This window comes from Sphaeramia orbicularis, chromosome 10 (genome assembly GCF_902148855.1).
Source record: "Sphaeramia orbicularis chromosome 10, fSphaOr1.1, whole genome shotgun sequence".
NCBI classification, from domain to species: Eukaryota; Metazoa; Chordata; class Actinopteri; order Kurtiformes; family Apogonidae; genus Sphaeramia; species Sphaeramia orbicularis.
Genome location: NC_043966.1, coordinates 20,631,119 through 20,655,506, shown reverse-complemented (window position 1 = coordinate 20,655,506; position 24,388 = coordinate 20,631,119). Strand labels below are relative to the sequence as shown.

The 24,388-nt window shown below is 38.9% G+C and overlaps 1 protein-coding gene across 4 annotated transcripts in view; it reads right to left on the bottom strand.

Annotated features, from left to right (window-relative positions):
• The window catches only part of enox2 (ecto-NOX disulfide-thiol exchanger 2), a 230,979-nt gene that overhangs the window by 93,801 nt on the left and 112,790 nt on the right, over positions 1 to 24,388 (bottom strand). For 3 of the 4 annotated variants that reach the window (XM_030145753.1, XM_030145754.1, XM_030145755.1), the window contains one exon: positions 22,672 to 22,818. In XM_030145753.1, coding sequence (XP_030001613.1) covers positions 22,672 to 22,818 — 147 coding nt within the window. Of the gene's footprint in view, positions 1 to 8,050; positions 8,211 to 22,671; positions 22,819 to 24,388 lie in introns of all 4 variants that reach the window. The other variant, XM_030145756.1, reaches the window with a different exon arrangement.

Here is a 24,388-nt window from a genome sequence, read left to right as displayed (position 1 = left end):
GGCCTAGATTCCGCCGAATCAGCTGTATGAAACTAAACCCGTGGCCTCAGGACCTGGATACATGTAGGTAGTTAACGAACGACACTATCATAGAATATACTTTTAATGCTACATGTGGGTCATAGACTCTAGAGATTTCTGTTAACAACCTCCTACTTTGCCTGAGGACCTGATAGCAGTCCCTGTTGCTATGGATACAGTTGTCATCCTAAACCAGTTAACAATGGACTGTATTTGTGTCACCTTCATTGAAAGTTTGTTTTTTGTCTGTGGGCCAGAAATAATGGATTGGATTAGAAATAAATTAAGGGTAATGAAGAATATGGAAGGATCAAGGGTAATTACGTTCAATTACAACAAATTATATTTCATGAAATGAACATTCCAGAATAATAAAAACATTACTGATGTATGCAATTTCATGAAATGCCAGAGATGACTTAAAATCAACCATTTCAAGCAACAGTTTTTTTGTGTAAAAATCATTAAATCAAAATATTAAAGATGAAAAATTGATGGAGCGAGACAGACCATGCTTAAATTCTTTATATACAACTTGTGCAGAGATGTAATGATGGCACACTCCCAGTGAAATGTATGTAGATGTTCTTCAGGCACAGATTCCTACATTCAGCCTTTAAAAATGTACATTTGAAAAGGTCACTGTGACTTAGGTCTCTTTTTCTGTGTTTCATATGAAAAGTGAGGGCTGCTGTGAATAGTGCTGTCCATTCTATCAAACGTATTTCATGCATAGCAGATTTTTCCCACTCTAAAATTGTGATATAGCGAGTCTGTCAAAGCCCGACTGGAAAAGTATCTTGAAAACAAGGTTCAGGCCCTGGATTTAGTCCTGTCCGCCCACCGCCTCCTGAGCTGTTGTCATCTCACCCTGATGCTGACTACTGCAGCAGTTGACAGCATCTTATCAGCAGCTGCCAATTACGACACAGGAATCTTATCAGCAGTAGCCAATTAGAACCAGGGGAGTTGCTGTGAGGAAATGTCAACAGCTCAGTGAACTTGCCTGAGCCTTATCTGACCACGCCTCTTCACCAGGCTGCTTTCTTTGAATCTACTGTCACAGTAACAACTGCTTGTGCAACACTGTGACAAGAACGGCTGCAAGTATAGCAGGGTTTGAAAGAGCAAGCCTCTAGACAGACGTCAGACCTGAAAACGACAGGGTTTTGGTCTTTTTTTTTTATTTTTATATATATATATATATATATATAGCTGAAAACTACAGACCTACAACCATCCTTCATTACTCACATGGACTCAAGGATGCAACTGAACTATGAGTGAAAACCAAAGCTTAGGAAAGATATTAAAACTAAATCACAGACAACAAAGAGGTGCATTTGTTCCTGAATAAGGTATTCATCTCAGCAAAAGAGACCCAAAGATTTGTTTTTTCTTTTCATAGCTTTTTGACGTGAATGACAGGTAGGAATCATTATTTCCACTTAGAAACATAAACATCTGTTTAGAAATCTCCACTAGGGAATCGATGACATACTTTTGAATCTCATTTTCACAGCAAGTGAAGATCTGTAAGCAATGACAGACAGATGGATTGTTAGCTTTCTGTATATTTACATTATACTGATGTGAAATTGACAGATCTTGACATTGCAGAAACTGAGCTCATTTTTTCCCAGAGGTTCTATTTCATTTTTTCTCCCCCCCATTTACCTTGTTTGTTCTTTGAGTTTTGCCAGCGTGAAAATAAAAAACATCTGAAGATAGAAGAATTTAAGAATTGATCAAATTCGCCACATGTACACCCCACTGATGTAGCCTGGTCAAAAAAAGATCCACAATCGATTACTTCATTGGACCACCTTTAAGCTTTGTTTAAGGCATGCACCCCCCACGCCATTTTGATAAGCTTACGCAATGTCAAAACATTTATTTCCATTCAGTAATTTTTGGCCAAGGCCTTGCACTGATGATGGGATTCTCATTGGGGGTTCAGGTCTGGTCTCTGTGTAAGAGTGGTTCAGGGAGCACGAGAGATTTTCGCACATTGATTTGCTGCATCAATTTGAGCCTGATGAGTCTTTGCATGGTTAACATGGAACATGTCTTTATTATTAGGGAAGAAAAAAATCCACTAACGTTCAGACCTGGTCATTCAGTATATTCAGGTAGGCAGATGACCACAGTTTTGGAACTTGCAACGTTGCTGAACCTAGACCTGACCAACTGAATCAACCTCAGATCAGAACACTAGCCCCCACAGATTAGCACAGTAGACGCTAGGCAAGATGGGTAATCACCTCTTCCACCTCTAATCTAAGCCTGACAGACCCATCACTCTGGAACACAGTTGATCTGGACTCATCAGACCACATGACCTTTTTAGTGTCAGGATAAAGGAGTGAATCTCCAAATAACAGCGTACATTCCTCCTGTCAATAGCAGTAAATTTCTTTGCTTCTGTGCTGTTTGCTGTATGCCTCTCCAAAATAGGGTCATGCTGACAATAATCTACAACAAGGAATACACTGACTATATATAAGTACTACATAAACCCTATCTTCTAAAAGACAATACACTCCACTGCTCAGAAGGTGACTATTTTTTCTCATTAATCTCAATATGTCAGATATGATGAGGGACTGTCAAAGTGGAGTTCTACTTGATTTTGCTTTTTATTACTGACACATTTTCATCTTCTGCCTGAACTCGAGGTGAAAAATCACATTTAAACTTTTTCTATAGTGTGACTGAATGTGGACAAGCACATTTCTATCAGAACATCATCAGTTTCATGGTGGGTCATAAAACTTAATGGAGGCACAGAAGTATGGTATGGTCTGGCTTTTAAGACTATATACACGATTCTAGCAGAAACTGACCTCCATAGACTCTGGAGTCCTAAATGAATCATGGTCTGCTGCCTTCTCTACTAAAGCTTTCAGAATGGAGGTCACTGCAGTTATTCCAATGGTTCATCTTTTCTCTAATGGTGGCATGGCTGACTAGAGTCATGAGCGATATCTACAGTGGCAGAAATGTAGAGCCTATGGCAGACAAAAACATCTGATGCCAAGTAAATCCACTTTTCCACTGGCTTAGAATAACAGAAATGCTGTAAAGACATTTTCTGTGTTGTGTGATGTAACACGATTGTTCACATTCGACTGTACACTTGCTGCAGTGGTTAACTGCTGAGCTCTGTTTTTATGGCTTTAGGTCGGAGCAAGGTGAAACTATGGCTGTGACTGTAGTCATACTGGCAGCTTAAATGGACTACTGAACAAACAACTCAACAGTTTATTCAGTTTATTGCAATTTATTGGTTAATTAAAGGAGTTATACAGTATAGACAAAGCTGTGGACAAGGATAAATTCCAGTAGCATGTCTTAAAACCCTTCCAAAATCCCTGTCTGGCCACTTAATTAAGCAAAGTTGCTGCTTAAGTTGATCATTTTTGACCTAAACTATTCACTACTAAGTTATTTTTTAAGTGATACCTGCAATTCCCATCAGGTCATTGGCTAAAACAACATATTTGTGCAATCTTCACCTTATGTAGCTCAATAATTCTAGGTTGTCATAGCCAAGGGGCAAACATTTGGCAGTGGAGGAGGATAAAGACCTAAGACTGAAAAGCAAATTGAGACCAGATATAAAAAAAAAAAAAAACAGTGTAAAGTTATTACAAAAACACCTCAACTTTCCTTCCCTGTGGCTTTGACAAATGGCTGAAACACTGTTTGGGTCAATGCCATTACAACAAACTTTGGAATTTAACAACCCTAATCATCTGGTGTGCTGACTTTAGATTAAACCCATTAACCCTCCTTATACAATTCAAAGACCTGAGGGTGAGTCAAGACAAGAAAGCGAACCGCAAAAGGCCGTTCACAAAATCTTCACCACGTTGACACAAACATTACCATGCTAAAATACCCTGCGGCATTCATAGTATATTAGAATTGGCACTACAAAAAGCTGAAACTAATCCAAACCAAAACTAATTCTCATTTCGTCAATGTAATGTGCATGCGTGTCCAAAAGTGATGTGATTAATAAGGAATTGTCTAGGTTATTTACTCAATATGCTCTAATTTAGATGTTTTAATTCATGCAAGTCCCGAAGCTATATGTCACAACTGACTTCATTATTGTACTTCATGTCCAAATACATCAACAATACGCTGTGATAATTAGGCCACATTTGCAACACAAAGCAGATGTCCTGTCTCAAAGGTCTGCATTATAGGCTGCAACCCATGGGGACAAAACAATGTACAAAGTGTAAGTATGCAAAGGAAATGTTATGCACTGGAAATATTGTCATCTTGGTTCTCCACCCACACAAGAACGGTACTGTCTCTAACCCAAGAACAAGGGAAAAAAGGAAATAGATGCTGAATAAAAAGAGGTACAGAGCAGCAGCCAGATCCAGGGGGACGAAAGTCATTGTTCGACTTTTGCAGCACGGAGTATATTCGCCCTTTTTACAACAAGTTTGGCAGAGTCATTGAGAGAAGAGGCGGAAAGAGAACCCAACAAGATCCTCGCAGAAATGCAGTGACTTTCTTTTAATCCGTGTAACTCCTCAAACTGCCGACAAAAGCCGTATGATGTAATTCTGAGTTAGTCGTGGCAGTTGTAGCTCGAGAGTGGTGAGATTTGTGCCCTTTAGAAAATGGCTCCGCGTAATAAAAGGTGTGTCTATGAATAAAGTCGGGTCGGATTCGCTGTAGCACGGCTGATCATTAAAAAGAAATTGGAACAGAGAAGAAATTAAAAAAATAAAAAAAGATAAAAACAAAGTAAAAAAGGTCAGTTCTTTATTAACAGTCCGTGAATTACATACACAATTCAACTTTTGTGTAAAAAGCTACTGGTGCATGAAGTAAATATTCAGTGAAATAATTATTCACGACATGATTGACGCCTTTTTTTTTTTTTTTTAATTGATTCTTTTTTTTCCCCAAACAGTAAACCTGAAATTATAAACCCAGTTCAGGATTTCCCCTTCTACTTGGGTGCATGATCAAACAATTCTGGGCACTGCCTGAGTCACATCAATGTAGAGACCATCATAACTAATGAAACGATTAATTGCGTTGATTCATTACTGTGTCATGCACTTCATATACGCGGCTCATTATGCGCTTACAAGAAACCATTAATCAATGAAGGAAAGAACAAAGCCAGAGTATCATTATGTCTTTTCTGTATGTGTGGATTTGTATTTTTCTGCCAGGATTGGGGCAATGTTATTTCTTTGTTCATTCGTTAAAGAAAAATAAAGGGAAAAAAACAAAAAACAACCTGCTGATGTTGAATGGAGACAAACGTTTTCATTTCATATAGGCATTCCTAACTCATCATAATAAGCACAATACAAAGGAAAATGTACAGTTCACACTAGGGCTGGGTATCACGGCCAATTTCCATAATCGATTTGATTTCGATTCATAAGGTTCTGAATCGATTAATCACGATTCAATTAGATTCAATAACGATTCGATTCAGTATTAATTGATTGATTCAGAGTAATTTAGTGATACCAAAGTATAGGGCTGGGTAAAAAAATTGATTTAATCGATCTTAGATCGATCTCATTTTAATTTTGCGTAATCGATTAATAGTGGATGAGATCGATTTTTCAGAGCAGGACCAGGAGTACGCGAAACCACGGGCGGCTCCGTCTTGCAAACCCCAGGGGAAGACTTGGTCTCGTTCGCGAAAAAGACGCAGTGGGGAAACCCCCTCTTCTGGAGGTCCTCCGGCCTCAAACTCGAACCTGCAGTGTGAAAGAACTGGCCGTCCAGCGACTTGCGGAAGCCGGTCATTCTTGGAATAATAACTTGGATCCATACCATCACCAATGGCTTCGTATGGAGTTAGAGGAAGAGTAAAGCAACAATGTCCGACGGCTATGCTACCCTCCACTCCCCGACGAACATTCACGGAGTACCGCAGTCATGCAACACATCAATACTGTTAACAATATTGATATTAGAAAGGAAATAAATATGACATTTCAGCAGTAAATTGCTGAATGTGCTCTTAAATAATGAACGGGACAGAAACATTGCCATGTTTCTACAGTGGCTCAGAACAGACTTCTTTGACATTTTTATTCTGTTTTATGGCTGGAGGCTTTTACTGGGGGGGGGGGTTTGTGCTCTGTGAATGTTGGTTGGAGCAGAGCGAGGCGGGCCGGGGGGTGCACATGTAGCTGTCAGACATTGTTGCTTTGCTATTCCTCTAACTCCATACTCAGCCACAGGTGATAGTATGGATCCAAGTTATTATTCCAAGAACGACCGGCTTCTGTGACTCGCCGGGCGGCCAGTTCCTTCACAATGCGGGTTCCCATTTGAGCCGGGAGGACCTCCAGTGGAGGGGTTTTCCCCACCCTTCCTCCGCATCTTTTCCGCGCCAGAGGCATTGCGAGTGAGACCAAGTCTTCCCCAGGGTTTGCAAGACGGAGCCGCTCATGGTTCCACGTCACGCTCTGAAAAATCGATCTCATCCACTATTAATCGATTACGCAAAATTAAAATGAGATCAACCTAAGATCGATTAAATTGATTTTTTTACCCTGCCCTAGTTCACACCATTCACACTGGATGTTTTCTAGATTTAAAGGGCCAGAGTAAGGATTACTGTTCTAGAATAAGTAACAAATAGCTTCCTTCTAACTGTGTTCATGCTACACAAACTAATGCATACATACAGTCGTGGAAAAAAATATTAGACCATCAAAAGTCATCAAAAACAATGGTTCTGCAATCAAGTAGTAACTCCTGTGTGTATCATGTGACTAAAATAGACAGAAAAGAAGAAAACATGGAATGCCTAAAAGCACTGTTTTTGTCAGTACAATGCCATAGCTTCTGATGTAAGAACTTAAGTGATTTTGGTTATTATCAAGAAAACCATGGAAAATGGATGGATATCAGCTCTGAAATTAAAGTCTTATGAGCAATTTTTGTTGTTGTCATTATATTTGTCCAAACAAATGTACCTTTAGTTGTACCAGGCATTAAAATGAACAAGAAATTGAAGAAAACAAGGGCGGTCTAATCATTTTTTCCGCAACTGTATTGTAATACAGCTTCTTCAAAAGTGGCATGGGCCTCTGTAGTCCTAGGAGAATTACTCAATTTACTTCACATAAAAGCTTGCATATTCACCCTATTTTCAACATTTTTAACAAAACATTTACCATTTTCTCACAACTCATTCAGGAGTTCAACCGCTTTCATCATCATCCAAAAATAGGACCACACTTATGGACACTTACACAGCAGTGCACAGCTCCGTTTTGTGTAGAAATGACTGATCAGTCGTTTTAATAGCAACAATAGTCAAAACTTATGTCAATTATGTACTTTATTACATAAAAATCTGTACATCCAAGCCAATGGGAGAACAATGTGAAATCTTTGGAATCCAGACAGCACCTAACTCCTCTGAAAAACAACTGAAAACCCTGCATTTTGGAGCATAAAACTCGAAAGTGGAGTTTAATTTTTAGTATGTAACAGAGGGGAGACTGGAGGAGCAGCTAAAAGACAGAGGTTACTTTAAATAAAAGGTTACTAGCCACTGTGCCAATATCCTGAGCAATTAATGTCTTTCACATATCTCTCCTTCGTACACACAGCTACACACTTATTGACCCTCCTTTTTCGGAGGAAACCACATTTCCGGTGGCAAGTACTGCTGTATATTGATAGAGTTTTGTCTGTGTGCTTGCAACTCTCCAGCGACACCTTAGAGTTCAGAGTTTTGCAAGAAAGCTGGTTCAGTCAGGCATTAATTATAGCTGTGATTCCTGATGCACAACGAGGAGGATATGAACAAGACACCAGTTGGGATCTCTGCAATAGGAATCAATCTTTTCAAGAAGTTTAAAAGTAAGTTGCGTCCAGTTTTGGTGGCATGTAATGGGCCATCTTGTGAAAAAAAAAAACAAACAAAAGGGACTAAGAGCATCCTCTGATCCATTTAATCATCAGCCCACGGTTCAGGCATTTAAAGTAGAAGGGTGTAAAAGGGCTTAATTACTTGTGACGTGATCTTTTATTTGTTCTTGTTCAATGGGACCCTCACGCACAGGGTGGCAGGATGATAAAGACGACAGGAGGCAGCAGAGATGTTCAGCTCACTGGTTTAGAACACTGACGCCAGAAAGAAGGAGGCAGCTGGCGTACATCAGTTAACCCTGCTGGAGGTGCAGAGTGAAGACAGAAAGAGAGAGGAGGCGAGGGATGGATGGAGGGAGAGGTGTTAATAGAAGGGAAGAGAGAGCAGAAGGGTCTTTGGTGTTAAAAAAAAAAAGACTCCTACAGCTTCTCTCTAAAATAACTGATGGATTACAGCACAGATGAAATAAAAGTGAAATACAAAGCCACAAAAATGGTTCTATGATCAAAATATCGTATCAGTTAATGTTTACAGGTGCAGCTCAGCTAGTTTAATTGGACTGTTGTCTTTGTCCCAGCCTACATGCATGAGAGTGTAATGGATTTATTGTGGAAATCATGTCGCCTCCGCTACGATAGGTGGCGATATCCACTCTGTCAGCTTGTTAACCTATGCCATTACAAACAACAACAATAGAGAGCTTGCAAGTTAGCAACCCAGAGATAAACTGGCACAACAATGGACAACACTGCGAATTTGTACATAGTATACTTTGTGGCCGCTCGACTTTATGTGCAGATGACTTCCAAGCCAGGATTCGGTGCAGAGCTCGTCCAGTTTCAGTCCGACTGGTGTGTTTACACGCAGGGGTAGATCAACTTTTAATTGAATTATCTGGGTGTGTTAGTCCGACTATTGAAGCTTGGATTTCAGTCGAGTTAACATGTTTACGTACACTTTTAAAGTCCAGTTTGTAGTTGTACAAACACAATAATTTATTTTTTTTTTTTAGTGTCATGTAAACCCACTTTCAAATTTTACATCTAGATCAGTGGTTGTTAACGCTTTTTGGATAAACGCCCCCTTACATCATCATGAGCCTCCTGCCACCCCTCTGAAAACAAATCTGGTGACCAGGCTGGGGGGCGGTGGGCAGGAGACGTACATTTGCCATTGATATAACATGCTGGTTGTTGGAAAGCCACAGCACAAGCAGCACTTGAGACAAAGATTCTTCTGATATGGCTACTTATACATTGTGACAAATAACACTGACTAACACCCCCATTTGTGCCTCAGTGCCCCCCTCTCAGCTTTCTCCTTCCAAACAGCCCCCAACGTTGTCCTAACTCTCCCGGGGGGGCTGTAGCACTCCCATTGACAAACACTAATCTAGATAATGCTAAATGCTATGATTTGACATATTTTCTGTATATTTAATGCATGTGATACTTTATAAGTAATATATAAAATTGTCACATGGAACATCATATTTCTCATTCAATTCTGAAATATACACAAACACACACACATACACACAACAAAACAAGATTATTATCCTTTCATTTTGTTCCGAATTATTGTCACATTCACATCTTTATCTTTGTTCGGAGTGTTTATGTAATTTTCTGCCAGCACCCATGATGACAAATATTGTTTAATAAGGCTAAGACCAATAAGACACCACAAAATACACTATATATCTAGTATCACAATTCATATTCATATTCATATGGCATAGGCTTTTTTTATTGGATACCCTTCATAAAAATTTAATGAAAAAGAACATGACATGTCTTTACATAATGTGGCGTTGTGTTATATCACATCAGCGTGCCAATTTTCAATACTAGAAGAACAGCTAATGAGGGTCCAACTGTCTTTGCTGTAAAACCCAAAACACACAAAGGACAGTCCAAACAAGATTTTGGCTCATTTAAAGAAAAAACAAAGCATGCCGCCCCCCTTGACAACATAAATAATTCATCAGTTAATCCGACCTATCTGAGGTGGCGGTTAGTCCTAGGTGATTTTGGTCCGTCTCAGACATGTATAAATCTGACGGTGGCTGGTGGCCTTATGAAAAACACTGTGGATAAAACCTCCGAACAGCCTTTACATTTGTAATTGAATCCTCTGAGCCCTTAAATCTGGGGCCAGCCTAGTCTTTTAGGGAACATGCCCTCAACAAGAATCGGTGGCAGATTCTATTTCATCTGAAATAACGAGGGTTCGAGGAAGGTTGAGATGCTGCGTAGATTACAGCACTTCCTAAAAGACCTAAAGATAAGTGATGAGAATATTTAACTTTGAAATGACTTTCCTGCATTGGTTTTCCTGATGCATTAATATTCCACAAAGGCAATTAGGCAACATGAATATTCAAGTCAAAATAAAAAGACAAGGTTCAACGGTCTTACAGATAATGCCCGGATAAAAAAAATCTAAACCCCCCAAAAGCTGCAGCATATCTAAACTCATTCTAGATAAAGATGATTACTGAGCAGCAATGTGACTCGAAGGTTGCAGACAACTTATGGTGTGAAACACTACAAAATTGTGAAGGGTGTACATAGTCAAAATATCTTTGGATAAGAGAACAAGTTCTATATTCATAATATTTCCATGTGTTATTGACAAAATACACTGCAAACTGTGTGATTATTTCGTTTGTGCTAATTTAATCTGATTTACAATTCCTATTAGACTGCAGGCAATTGTCATTTTATAAATCCTTTAAAGTCAAGTTGCAGAGATAATAAGCCATATAAGTCAGATCATTTCAACAGAACCGTTTGTGGTTTGAGTTTTCACTTTAGCATCCATTTCCCTGAGGCTGAAGAGAAAAACTGAAATTGTCTTCCTTGCACTATGGCGATGTCTGATTTGACTGATACAAGGGGAGTTAAAATTGCTCGGCCCCTTTTCTTTTATTAGAAAAATTAACAATTAAAAAGTTAAAGGAAGGTGAGGTTTTGGGTTGGTTTTTTTTTTATCCTTTGAATCTTTTCAGAGCTTGAGCCTTGCTCGGGGCTTTGGTATTAACGTCAGTGTGAGCACAGAGGGCCGCCTCCTGGAAATGTGAATTATTTAAGTCTCACATGTGTGGAGGCTTTGCAAGACGGGGTGAAGTGGCACTAAATCCCTGATCACTGCAGTGCACAGAAGAGTGACGGGGAGCAGGAGAGCACAATTAAAAAATGATGCTAGTGAGAAAAGCACAGGCGACGAAGCCCGTTTTAATTTCTTTGTTTGATCATCATCACAGAAGTGGATTTAGAACAGTGCATGGGATCAGTACTTTACACTAAAAGTATGCATATTTTGCCTATGGATGCACATCCTGTACATACAGACACTCAGGCAATGTGCAGTTTTCATCTCTCCCTGAGCGGCAGTGGAGACAAGTGGACTGTTATGTTCTGACAGAAGCACAGGAATCCCAAATGAATAAGGAGAGGCAGCTTCTTTACAGCTTGTTATGCATTTCAATCACTATTCTCTCCTAGAGTTCAAATGCATGCCTTATATACACACACACACACACACACACACACACACACACACACACACACACAGCTATTCCTCGCAGGCTGCACACTACAAAATCATTGAGTCATCAGCCTTTAAATTTCCTGTCTGCCTATACATCCTGTGTGTAAGTTAATGAGTTCACATCTAAATTCCCTCTGTCATCTCTTGTCTTCCATCCATCAACATCACTCTAAATGTTCTGTGACATTGTATGTCCTCTGCATCATAAAGACTGACATGCAGCTGTAGATCTCCCCCAGCTTCAACACAAAGCAATCTGGACATGTTTACACATACACACTCACAAACGCACCTCTCTGGGACAATCACGTAGACATATATCTCAATGGACTGTCAGCTCTGACAGCTTAAGTAGCCTATTGCATTATTTACCTTCCCAAAGCTCTTGCCTGCCAGTGGATGGTCACTGACATCATGTTAGATTACATTTTTTATGACAAAATCCATTAATTTCCAGAAAAAGAAGCCACAATAGGGAAATACTGGTACATGTTGGTAAGGAAACTATTATACACTATTTTTTTAACATGAGAACACATTCAGTTCACTGACTGAGGTTATGATGTCTCATACAGAAAAACCCAGTCAGACTGGAAGGCATTCATCATAAGCCTCAAATAAAAAGACAGGGTGTGTACCAGACTGCCACAGGGGACCTTGTACTGACAAAACCGTTTGAGAATCTCCAATACAAACCCTGACCACAGGTGAAGTCATGGAGGACCCTTCGGACTGACAGCTCAGTCCTGCCAAATATCCAACAGTAACGAGCACAAAGAAACAAGACAAGCTTCTGTAATGAGCCTGTTCCCTGGTCAGAAAACCAACATGTGATTTAAGTGTACAAAAATTCAGTTAGAAACATTTTTATGCAAGTAAAAAGTTTGTTTTTTTCAGTCCAAACATTACAAAGCAGTTCAGAAATTCAGAACTCTATGACTTTCTTTTAAGTAGAAGTAGTACGAGTGGATTCTATGATCTCCTTCCACAATTAAGTTGAGTTTGTGCCAAACTCAAACTGTGAATTTGTTTTTAAAAGTAATGTTAGAAGAAAGACGCATATCAATGACAGTTCCAGAAAACTGCAATGATAATAACCATCTTCTCCACACACATGAATTTACTTCAGGTAAATAGTTTTATCCAACACTTTTTAAAATCAGTTTTTCAAAAAATAAATGTGAAGTCCCTAAGAAGAGTTTTTTATCATTTCAGGCAGAATCTGAAATTTCCTATTTCTATCTTACAAGACCTTGCTCATAAATTAGGTCTGGTGGGTTTTCAATGTGAGGCTCAAAACCTATCCTCAAGAATCATAATAAAATATATGAAATTCCACAAACCTTATTGTGATGAAATTCTGTCCTGTGTCATTCCATAGCAAGAAAGTCACAGTGTTCTCTCTGTTTTTCTAGTGTCTCTTTGAATATCACATCTCTGCTAAATATAGCACAAGAACAGACAACATTATACCAAGTAAAGCTTCTTTTGCCATTATAAAAGCTTTAGTAATAGTGTAAGCTCCTTGTCAACACAAGATGCAACCTGATGTTAAAATAAATGCACTAATTATATTTGTTAAGGCCTCACAGATTCATAAAGTATGTTTTCTTGAAAAATGCTTTGCGTATAATATGAACTCCACAGGAAACCTTCTTTTTTAAAGCTTTTATTCCAATTATAAAATGTCCCTGCTGTGTGTAATATGTACCCACATAAGACATCACTTCCTGCCTTGCTGTTCCAGCTGGTTGAGTTATATTGCTGCTCCCTACCTGCATAACCTGTATCCTTATTTTCCTTGGCTCAGTAACATTAACCTTTCTCCTGCAGAATCAATAGTATTTTATTCAGTGCCACTTTGAGCTCACACTAAAGGTTAATGCACAACAGACTGGATCGGTGGGAGAACAATTCTTTTATTTGCTAAAAAAGGAGTTCTGACTGCCCTTTGTGAAAATATTAATTGATTGATTGTTAGGCATAGGAAAACATGACTGAGGGCATTTCTTTCATCCTAACATTGAAAATACTTTGGACAAATCCATATACACGGCCTTGGGTTTGAAAATATGCTTTAGTGTTGATCACTATTCAATATTTCCTCCAGTCAAACATCCTTGTTACAAGGGTACTCGAAATCCATTTAGCCAAAGGCCAAGCATTCTCCTTCAAAGAGCTTGTTCATACAAACAAAGTTATTTGCTGCTGCTGTCCAGTATCCAGAGGAAGGAGTCTATAAGAGAGATCTCAAGAATTAAGTCTGTGATGCACGACACCCTCACCCCAGACTGTATGTTTGGGCTAATGTGGCCTAATTGTTGTCATTGGCTATTTTCAGCTAATGTGTGTGCTCTAAATGACCCACAGTGGAGTGTATTTAAGGAATGCTGCAGGCAGAGTATTGAGTGAAAACACACCTCATTACCAAACCTGACAGGATTTTTGTGCTCCGCAGCTGTAGACACCATTAATCAGACCTTCAAATCAGTTCCAGACTTTCCTAACAACAGAGACGATTCTACAAAGTTCATTTGCTGCTCTTCCAGGTTATTTTCTCCTGACATTCTTAGTAGTGAAAATGGAAAGGACGGTTTCCCATTACTCTTTAAAAGCTGCTACGTTTCTACTTTCGGTGTAAATCAAACCATTCCACAAATGAAGATTATTAGTGCAGAATATTACACAAACTGCAACAAGAGTTACTGACGTAACGTCCTGCGCACTTTTAATATCCCTCAGCCAAATATAGTGTAAGATTCTATTGAAATTTACTGCACATATTCCAACTGCACAAGGCCATTTGACCTTGAAAAAGTATTTTCAGTAGGCTTCTGCTCCATGGTGAGATGCATCCACAGTATAAATTTGATGCAGGTATCTCAATACATTCTTCAGATAATGCGATTATGTCGTTGAACAGACGGACGGACGGACAGACAGACGACAAAATGATTACAAAACCCCTTCGGCCAGAAGTTGGCCGAGGCGTAAAAATGACATTTACCTCGATTGTAAAGAGGAAAAATGCAACATTGTTTCGAGCACCTGCAGCTCAAACACAGCAGAACTTGAAGTTGAAACAGCTTTCCCTAGCAGTGTTCTAAAACTGATAAAAACAGAACAAGGTAAATCCTTGCAGTTTGCCTGCTGCCCCAAGGCACTGCTTATTATGGACTTTTAAAAGACATCCACACACACAGACATACACAAAACAGGAAAGAAGATAAAGGGGAAACATGTGGTGGGGCCAAGAACATTATCTCCAGCTTTGAAGGTATAAAGAAGCAGGGCTTGATAAAGCTACAGCAAAATGAAGAATGTTTTTCCTCAATCCAAAGCAGAGTTCTTTTTTTTAAAACATTCATCTCCAAGTGGGCACTCTTTAGGAAACTGCCTTCGTCTGAAGCCGTTTCACAGTCAGCTAAATAAAATATCGAGTTAGTCATATTGAGTTTAAGTGCGAAGTGAGTGGACTATTGAATAATGTCTAATTGTGGCAGAGTGGACAGATTATCAATTCAACTCCAAATACTTCCTGCAGGAGATAAGGTTATTTGGTCTTGGGACAGTGCTTTAAAAAGCTTAAGTGAGTAAGCTGTCAGCAAGGTGGAAATGAGTTCCTGTGCAGTCCTTTTCATAGAGGACGTGACCTGAACTGGGGACAATCAGCAGCTAGACAGAATTAGACCATCTGACGTAGACATCCACAGCTCCAGATTTTCTCAGCATCAGGCATTTAGTTTTAATCTTCAGGTATAGCATTCAAGATGGAAGAACAGAGAAATGTACGGTCTATAATGAAGGCAGTGAAAAACACCCCTAACTGAATGACAGGAGACACTGGGCCTCATTCACAAACAGTGCTTAAACTCTGTGTACGATCGTTTGACACACAAATCCGGGATTCATCAATATTTTCTTACCCGAATTTGTTCTTACTGTGCGAGCAGATTTAGAACTGCCTCAGACCACGCGTACGCACAAATGAGGAAGGCCGAACTGACATAGAAAATACAAACACATACCTTTTAAGTACATGCAGAGCAAATAAAATCCCATTCATTAAAAAGAGATTTAATTAACATCTTTTAAAGTCATTAATTTACTAATATATTGGCCAAATGTATTAAACAACCATGAAATTGACACACTTTCACCCTTATCATTGTGACGAATTAAATTATTCAACAATAACAACAGTCCTAGTTTACAAAGGAATATATGAGAAGAATTTTGAAAATGTAGGCCTAACAGTTTTGGCTTTCATTTAATTGTTTTCACCTATAATGATCACCTATTCCCAACAATTTCTTGTGGCATGAAATTACGCATCTGTCCACAGTGCACCTCTCCGGGAATACTACGTTGACAGCCTCGGTTATTGCGGTCCAAGTATCTTTTTTTTTTGCCATCGTCACCCCCGAGGAGACACTCTTGAAAAGTATTCCTTTTCTGGTTTCCACCTCGGACACAATTGTTTCAATTTCTGTGGTTGTAAAGTTCTTTTGTTTTTTTACCTTTAAGGCCCTATTGCTTCAAACAAACTGTGAAATTTACTACTTCTCTCCTCGTGTAACCGCTTCCTTCACTCACGAATCAACTCTAGGCAAGCGGCTTCCTTATAAGGAGAAAAGGGGGCGTGGTAGTATGCTAATCACAAGTTGCACAAGTTCTGATTCACACACATATGCTAGGTGGTGACAACGAAATTGGCTGGAGCGCAGGTGTCATGAATTCCATGGCGATTTTGCGTACGCACTTATTTTGTGCACAAAGTAAGAACATTTCCACACACATATTAGTGAATGAGGCCCATTTTGAGTTCTTGTCTTAAAGTAGTTTCATTAAAAGGTCAAACTAGACTTAAAACTAATACAAACGAACAAACGGGTAAAAACTGAGCTTTTCCTAATAATATTTAGCTGAATCATGTGCTTTTAAGTTTGAGAAAAGCAACTTTAAGGAAACAAAAGGGTACTGCAGCATGCTTTTATAGGTAGATATCTTCCTGAAGGAGCTCTGAGTGATGGAAACTGAATACAGCACCAGAAACTCATTTTAAAAACTTGTATTAAACCTCTAAAATATTATGCATGTAAACATCTTTTAACGTCGACCTTCATCATTTTCTTGCACTGTTTTCTTTCCAACTCTGGCATTATCATGAAACCCATGACGCACACTCAACGCTCAGCGCTGTTCGTGGTGTGTTTCTGTTGATATCACTGCTTGTCACGCAGAACAACACTGTTAGACTGAATACATGGCAACTGTTATGTCACTTTATGTTACTAATGACAATACAAAGAGAGACAAAAGCACAAAAAAGGACTGAAGAAGAGCAGTTAACCCTTAGGGCTCTCGAACTTTTCATAAAACGACATAAATTTCAATCAAAACAAAAACATGAACCTGCAATAGTCGCATTTCCATCAACAGGTTTAACCCTTTTCAGACCGGCTGCCTAGATATTCTCATGTTTTCTTTGCAATAAAAGTGTCAGAAAATGTCTTTGTGGCCATTTCTTTTGCTTCTTTGTTTTCAGAAAGAACATAACTTTCAATATCTGGCCAATAATTATCATTATTATAAATAATAAATACTTAAAACAGTGCATTTTAGTGAAAAAGACAAAAAAAACGGACTTGAAGTTTTTAGCATACTTATTATTGGAAATAACTCTAATGTCCATGACAAAACTTTTTGAGATTGTAGAAATAAACTTTTGGCTATTTTACATCAGCTCAAACATGCTTATTGGTCTTGAACATTCAGTAGGCTTATCCATACAACGGTGAAGCCGTTTGTTATTTCCAGGCATTTTTTAGCCTGTGTGGAAGTCTCTGAAACACTTCCTTTCTACTTGTAATAGAGTTCCACATTGCCGCCACAAAGTGTTATATAGTGTCAGAAAGCTCAGGATCTCAGCTCTCCGACGCAGTCAGGAGTTACAGTAATTTGAATGCTGTAAAGTGGAAAATACAACGCCGGAGAGATTGGTGTTGTTTAAGGGTTAAAGCAGATAAACTAGACGGACTGGCAGCATTCTGTTCAAGCTTGTTCTCTAGACTATACAGAAAGACACCCATGTTGACTACCTGTTGTGTTTTTGTACTTTATGGGAGTACTCAAAAAGACGCTGATCAGTCATGAGTTTGGCTCCAAACTGTTCTGTTAAAAAGGTAAAGACTACATCAAGGAGGCAGCAACTATTTTGCAAAATTCTTTTTTTACGCCTTTAAGATGTGGATGCAAATGGTGTTTCTTAGAACTGTCCTGTGATAAATTAGGTGTATTATCATGTAAATAATGCTTCCAAATGAAAATACTTGGATTAATCTGATTACATACAAGTACATTCACAATGTAGCTCACCCTATTCTTATTTCTTCAGTTACTTCACCAAGATTATTTAACCCATACAGACCCAGTGCTACTTTTGTGTCAGTTCCCAAATAATTTTCTCAATATTTAACCTTTCTTTAGTGATTTATCACGGTTTATTATATTATTAAACTCTGTATTTTGCATATTTTTTTTCTCAGTGAAAATCAATTATTTTCCTATATTTCATTCACTGATCACGGAGATGTTCATAAAAGCTCAGATTAAAGGTGAGGGTTATTTCATCAGACACAGAGAAAACTGAAAAAAAGTGACTTTTTCAGCTAGATATCAACAACTGAATGTAAAAGTGAGCATCTCCATCCACATTCACTGATCCAACTCCATGGGTTTTATTGGTGAATCAATGTTGTAGAAGAGGACGGTGTTTTCATGGTAACTACGGAGCCTCTGAACGTCCAAGTGGGTCATATCTGATGACAATGAAAAGATGAACTACATTTTACACCAATTATTTACATGTATTGATAGGATAAGTGGATCAGCAGGTATTATCAGTAGATGAATTTGGTAACCAGTGGCTGTTTGGGTCTTTAAGGGTTAAAGGAAGCACATCTCCAGTCATTGCTTTCACATCTTTGAATACTGAATTCTGGGTCAACGTCATCATTCGTGTCTTCCAGCTAATATCGTCAGTAGCTTCAGAAAAACGGCTCTTCTTACCATGTTGATGGCGTTTACGTAAAATGGAATGTTTGTTCACCATCCCGGTAAAACATATTCAGACACTCTCAATGCTTTCATCTTAAGGCTTTCTAATTATCTGAGTAGAGGGCAAGGTCCTCTGGAGAATTGGTCGACACTCATGAAAAATTCATGACATTCATTCGTTGTGTGTAGACATGTTTTTCCTTCCGTAACGCAACAAAGCCAAATATTACTTTGGCTCCATCAGACGTCCAATAGACCCCTTATCGCTGACCATCAACCCCAGACAATGATTACTGCAAATGTCAACATCATTAAGGATTCTGTCCCTTTTAGAACAATGCCTGTGTGTTGTGCTGACGATGCAGCTCTTGGGTTTTATTATGCCGTGTTTTTCTCTGTTAGATTTGACTTAATGAGATCATAGATTGTCGAGTAGACTCGTATAACACCCTTCCCTGATACGACTGTAGCTGTCTATGTTTTTTCAGAGGTTGAAATTATTTTACCTCCCCTAACATTGTCAAGTTCTCAGTTTCTACCGGTGGGAGTGAAAACCTGCATGCTTGTACTGACAGTGTGATTTCACATATCGTTAATGATATTATGACTGTGGGACACTAGGCGTTCAGTGCTGTGGTGAGAAATCTGACAAGTGAAAACTCATTGCTCATATTTAAATTTGAATCCGACACTGAACACCCCACCCCACCATTACATAACGCACCCTGCTCACAAAAAAATATCTGCATATATTCGTTTCTGCAGGGGTTTGTAGCATCGTTGACGCATCAAGTTGCTGTATTAAGAACCCATGGCCAGTTCTTTCACTCATGTTTCCTGGCAATAAGTTGGTTTAAAACCTTGAAAAGAAGCAGGCAACAGAAATTCATCACTGAGCCCCATTTACAAGAACTGCCACTGGGACATTACACTTCAACAACACTTGAGTAATGCCACGTCCACAATAATATGGACACTTTCCAAGACAGTTATTTGTTTCATCCATTTTTTTTTTTTTTTTTTTTTAATTCTGTCCATATGACCTTAGTTTTACAAAATTTATCTGTCCATGACAACAAAACTTACAGTAAGTTACCTTAAATTTTGGTTCAGGTTGTCGAAGTGTATTCTTTATATGATGATCAATCTACCACGAGTTGTACACTGATTTATACACCTGGATTTGATGTAGCTGGTTTATTACGAAAAACAGTAGGCCTAATATATATGCACAAAATAGGGTGTGATGCTATAATTTTCCACCATTTATGTGTTGACAAGAGGTCAAAACATAAAGAAAAATACCAGTTTTGCAAAATACTTGTATTAATGTGGATAAGGCATAAAGCTACTCTGTCATACTCACCCCTTCCTACTCACGAGATTGGATTTATAATACATTTAGTTTAGTTTAAAGGTGCCCTGCCACATGTATTTCATTATTTTTGTGGTAATGTCTGAATCTGATCTACCATGGAAAAAATACCTTGGTTACCAACTTTCAAGCCATTCCAACGTGGTATAGAAAGCCTGCTGGAAGACTCAGCTCAATTTGTGCCAGTTCTCACGAATATTCAACATGGTAATCTGCTTGACACTGATTGGCTAACAGCTAGCCAATGAGAGCCAGGCTTTTCAGTAGACTGCTGCGATGGTACTGCTCCAGGCTTCAAAATGTGAGGAACAGAGAGTTAATTTCGAATTATAGTGTTGTGGCATTTTCCAAAAATAAACTGAAGCCATTTGATCCTCAACTCTGGGTTCTTGGACAACATGTGCAGTGTTGAAATTCTGTTCGAGCATAGTGCACAAGAACCTTCACATTCAGCCATCCTTGCAGTATACAAAAACATGTCACTGAGCTAGATAAATTCTGTGGGCGCGGTTTCACCTGGGCGAGCTCAAGAATAGTAATGAGCTCAGGCAACAACACATCAGACTGACCAGCTTTTCTAATTGGCCTGATTTCTCCGCTTATTTCTTTTCAGTGGCAATAGCGGTTCATTCTCACATTCACTACATAACACAAACACCTATGGACCTAACATATTTCAAAAAAATGCAAGTAAAAACGGTTTTGTGCGGCAGGGCTCCTTTAAAGCTACACCATATGATGTGGCATTTTTACACTTTTCTTTAGTCATCTTAAAATGCTCCTAATAAGCGTGTGTCAAACTAAAATGTAAAAGAAATCCACCAGGTATTGAAACTCAAAAATGTTTAATTCTCATATATTTCTGATAAAAGTCTGACCAATCATTTTATTCGGTCCGAATGAAATAATTGGCTGAACCTGACTGAGCCTCCTGTCAATCATCCATTACGGCCGTCCAGCATCCGATCCATTATCGCCGTCCCCGCATCTGACATGGGTACCACTGAATCTGACACTTCACTCGTGCTGCTACTCCTGTCACTGACCACAGTCTACTGACTAGGATGTGAATGGATGAAACTCAAATGCACATGTGGAAGGAAAAAACGGATTTGTTAACAGAAACAACAACCAAGGGGAACAAACAGGAGTCCGATGAATAAAGGATGGAGATGAAAGTCCGGAAGTCTGGTGTACTGGACTAAACAGGTCTGCATAAAGGTAAGCTTTTATGACGGTGGGACTCATACAGGTACATGTACTTGGTGTCACACAGTGTAGGATTATGTAGGATGATAAATGTATGGACTATGAAACCTCAAATGTCCATGGAAAATTCGCGGAGGCCACGCGTTCACAGTGTGTGCGCCCTTCGCCTGGGCATCTCATCTCCATGGTGCAGTGAAGACACTGACCCAGTACCGCACAGACCAGACCCTTAAATACAGGATCTACTGATGAAACAGGAGCCGCGAGCCCGCGGCAGGTGGATGATGTATCTGATTACTGAGGGAGGGGTCCACGGACACACCGAAGCGGACCGGACCTCTGCCTCTGCTTCCTCCGTGCGCATCAGGTGAGAGGAGGAGGAGCCTCAGAGCTCAGGCAGAGGGAAGTGGGCGGGGCTTTGGAGGGAGGCGGGTTGTTCATGTTCAAACTTTTACTAAGTGCTGTGAGAAATGCTACATTGGTAGGAATAGCTTTAAGCGAGTAGTCCTCTTCACATAATGTGCGTGCCAGACAGCAGTTTAGTTGTACAATAAAATAATTCATGCTTTTCTATGACCTTGAAGTACTTTGCTTTATCTCTTTTGGAATTCTAAACTTGTTTCATGTGTTTGTTTTCAAGTTTAACATCTAACTTCTGCCACTGAAACCCCTTTGTAATTGAAAACACATTGGGGCTTGTTTGACAGGCATTTGTTATACATTAACCAATTACTGTTTATCATGTTCAATGGAGTTACAAAAGCAATTCTTTTTCAAGTCGTGGATTCATCAATGTGAATATGGGATGAAAAGATGAATAGTTGTTTAGGGCAATGTTAATGTAGCATATTAATCCAGTCTAATTAGCACTGCCAAGAAAACAGAACACAGAATAACACCTCTCCTTTAAGGGCCGCCTTGTTTCTGTTACTTACAAAACAATTCATTAGTTAGTTTTTCTTTACCATTTTAATTGTAAAAATCTTCTAATTTGACACATTAGCACTAACAAGTTCAATCAGTGTTTAATTATTGTGCACTCTGTAAAAGTCATAAACACACATGCAGACGCATTCCTCCGTGTGTTATGCTGTGTGACAGGTCAGTGTGTGGCTGAGAAAGCTGAAGGCGTGTTACAGCTTTTGACTGGCAGGTGCTGTTGGCATGGTAACAGACAGGCAGGCACACAATCTCAGCTGAGCAGGTTCCTGCTGCAGCTGCCTGACCTCTAACCAGGCCAGACAACCACAGCCTCAGGACATGGCAAGCTAATCGAAAACAACAAAGACTGAACTAAGCTACTTTTTTCCATGCCACCAAATAATGGGATTATGCAACAATTCCCATTGCAGGTTTTGATGTTGGTGGAGGAAAGGGAAGAGGCGATCTCTAGGTTAGAAATCTAGACGTTGTATCAAAGGTCTTTGAGTGAAAGGTGGGCGATCTATTTATCGTCGCGGACACTTGCATTTAGGATTCACCACGGCTGAGGGTAACACAGTGTGGATTTGAGAAGACGGAATAACACTGCAGTGGTGGTGAGATACTTGTAAAGTTGAAGTACCTGCAGGCAGGCTGGCTCGCTTCCTCTTCTTGCTATTCTCAGCCCCGTTTTCAAGAGGAGGACACTCGGTCACCAACGGTCCGCTGGAGGTGTTGAACTGGAGAGGGTCGTTGTTAGTCGCTGGATCAAAGGGCAAAGCGTTGAGTCCTGGAAGAAGAAGACAACACAGAAAACTATGTTACACAATGTGAACTAAAACACTCCCGACTTAAGGCGAAAACGCGGTTTAAAGTGTTTTTTTTTTTTATGTTGGATCACTGAGGCTTTAATCAATGTAGATGATTTCCTAAACAATGCTATTCTAATCATATTAATGGAAATAATATAATGTATGAAACAACCAAGATTCAACACTGCTATACTCAAGAAAGAACATTCAATCCCACTGAAACATACTATCTTTAAAGGGCATGTAATATGATCCAAATCCATTCATCTTGTGGAGAGACAGTTTTGTCAATCATGATCTTTGGACCCGAGATGACTGCAGGAACATAGATACTTAAAACATCTACAATTCAATGACAACTAGGAAACCCTGTCTTGAGATCGCTTTGAAATGAAATATGTGTATGTCAAGTAGGAAAACAAAACCATTAAAGATTTTCATCCAGCTATAAAAGGGTAATCAACTCTCAGAAAAACTCTATCTCAGACATGTAATGAGACCGATTTATACAGCGGTTGTGAACAGGGAGGATTTTAAGTGGCATTCTTGTTTTGCTTACTGTTATCTTGCAATAACAGAATCAACATTCATATCATGAATCCAACACAATAGGAGCACTTACTGCCATTAAAAATGAAAACCAAAATGGAGAAGATGGCTCCTGAGTTGTAATAAATGATAAACAACTAAGAGTAACTTGTGCTTTCTGCTTAATGTTTCAGATATTCTCCGCTCTTTAAGGGTTGTGTACTTGTTTATAATTCAGGGCAGGGTCCTGTAGAGACTTGGCCGACATTCATGAAAAATTCATGATACTTCGTTGTTTGCAGATTTGTTTTTCCCTCCATGGCACAACAAAAGCCCCACATTACCGTGGCTCTATCAAACATCCAAAATACCTTCTCACTAACTTGCAAAATACTATCAAATCCAGACAAAGTATTATTGTAAATATCAATGTCATCATTAAGGATAGAGTCTGTTGACAGATTTTAAAATTTATGTCACAACATTACATATTACAACTAATATTACTAAAAGAATATCCCTATTAAGGTGTGTTTTGCTGCTAGATCGGATCTAAATGTCATATTACACAAAAGTAGTAAGATCCTATAGAGAAAAAAATGCACATTATTTTCATTGCCAGTTTATTTGAGTTATTTCAGTCAATTTGCTGTTTAGTTCTCAAGTGTCTTGTTTGGTGCAACAGTTTAAGATTGTACTTTCATTGGCACAAACAAACAAATAAGACATTGACATCTTGAATCATTTGAACTTCAGTTTCTTTAAAAAAAAACAACAAAAAAACACAAGCTAAAACCAATACTCAAAATAATTGAGCAAAACACTAAATAAGTGAAAACTGTAAAATATAAACCTTCATGTCTCATTCATTTAGCCTTTTTGTACAGTATGCCATCATTTCCATATTCATATAACCTCGGTCATCAGAACGCCTCCATATGGAGAGAATCTGGATAAATATCTCTAAAAAAAAAAAATTAGCACAAACTGTCTCAGCTAAAGCAAAGGTCATGCTTATGT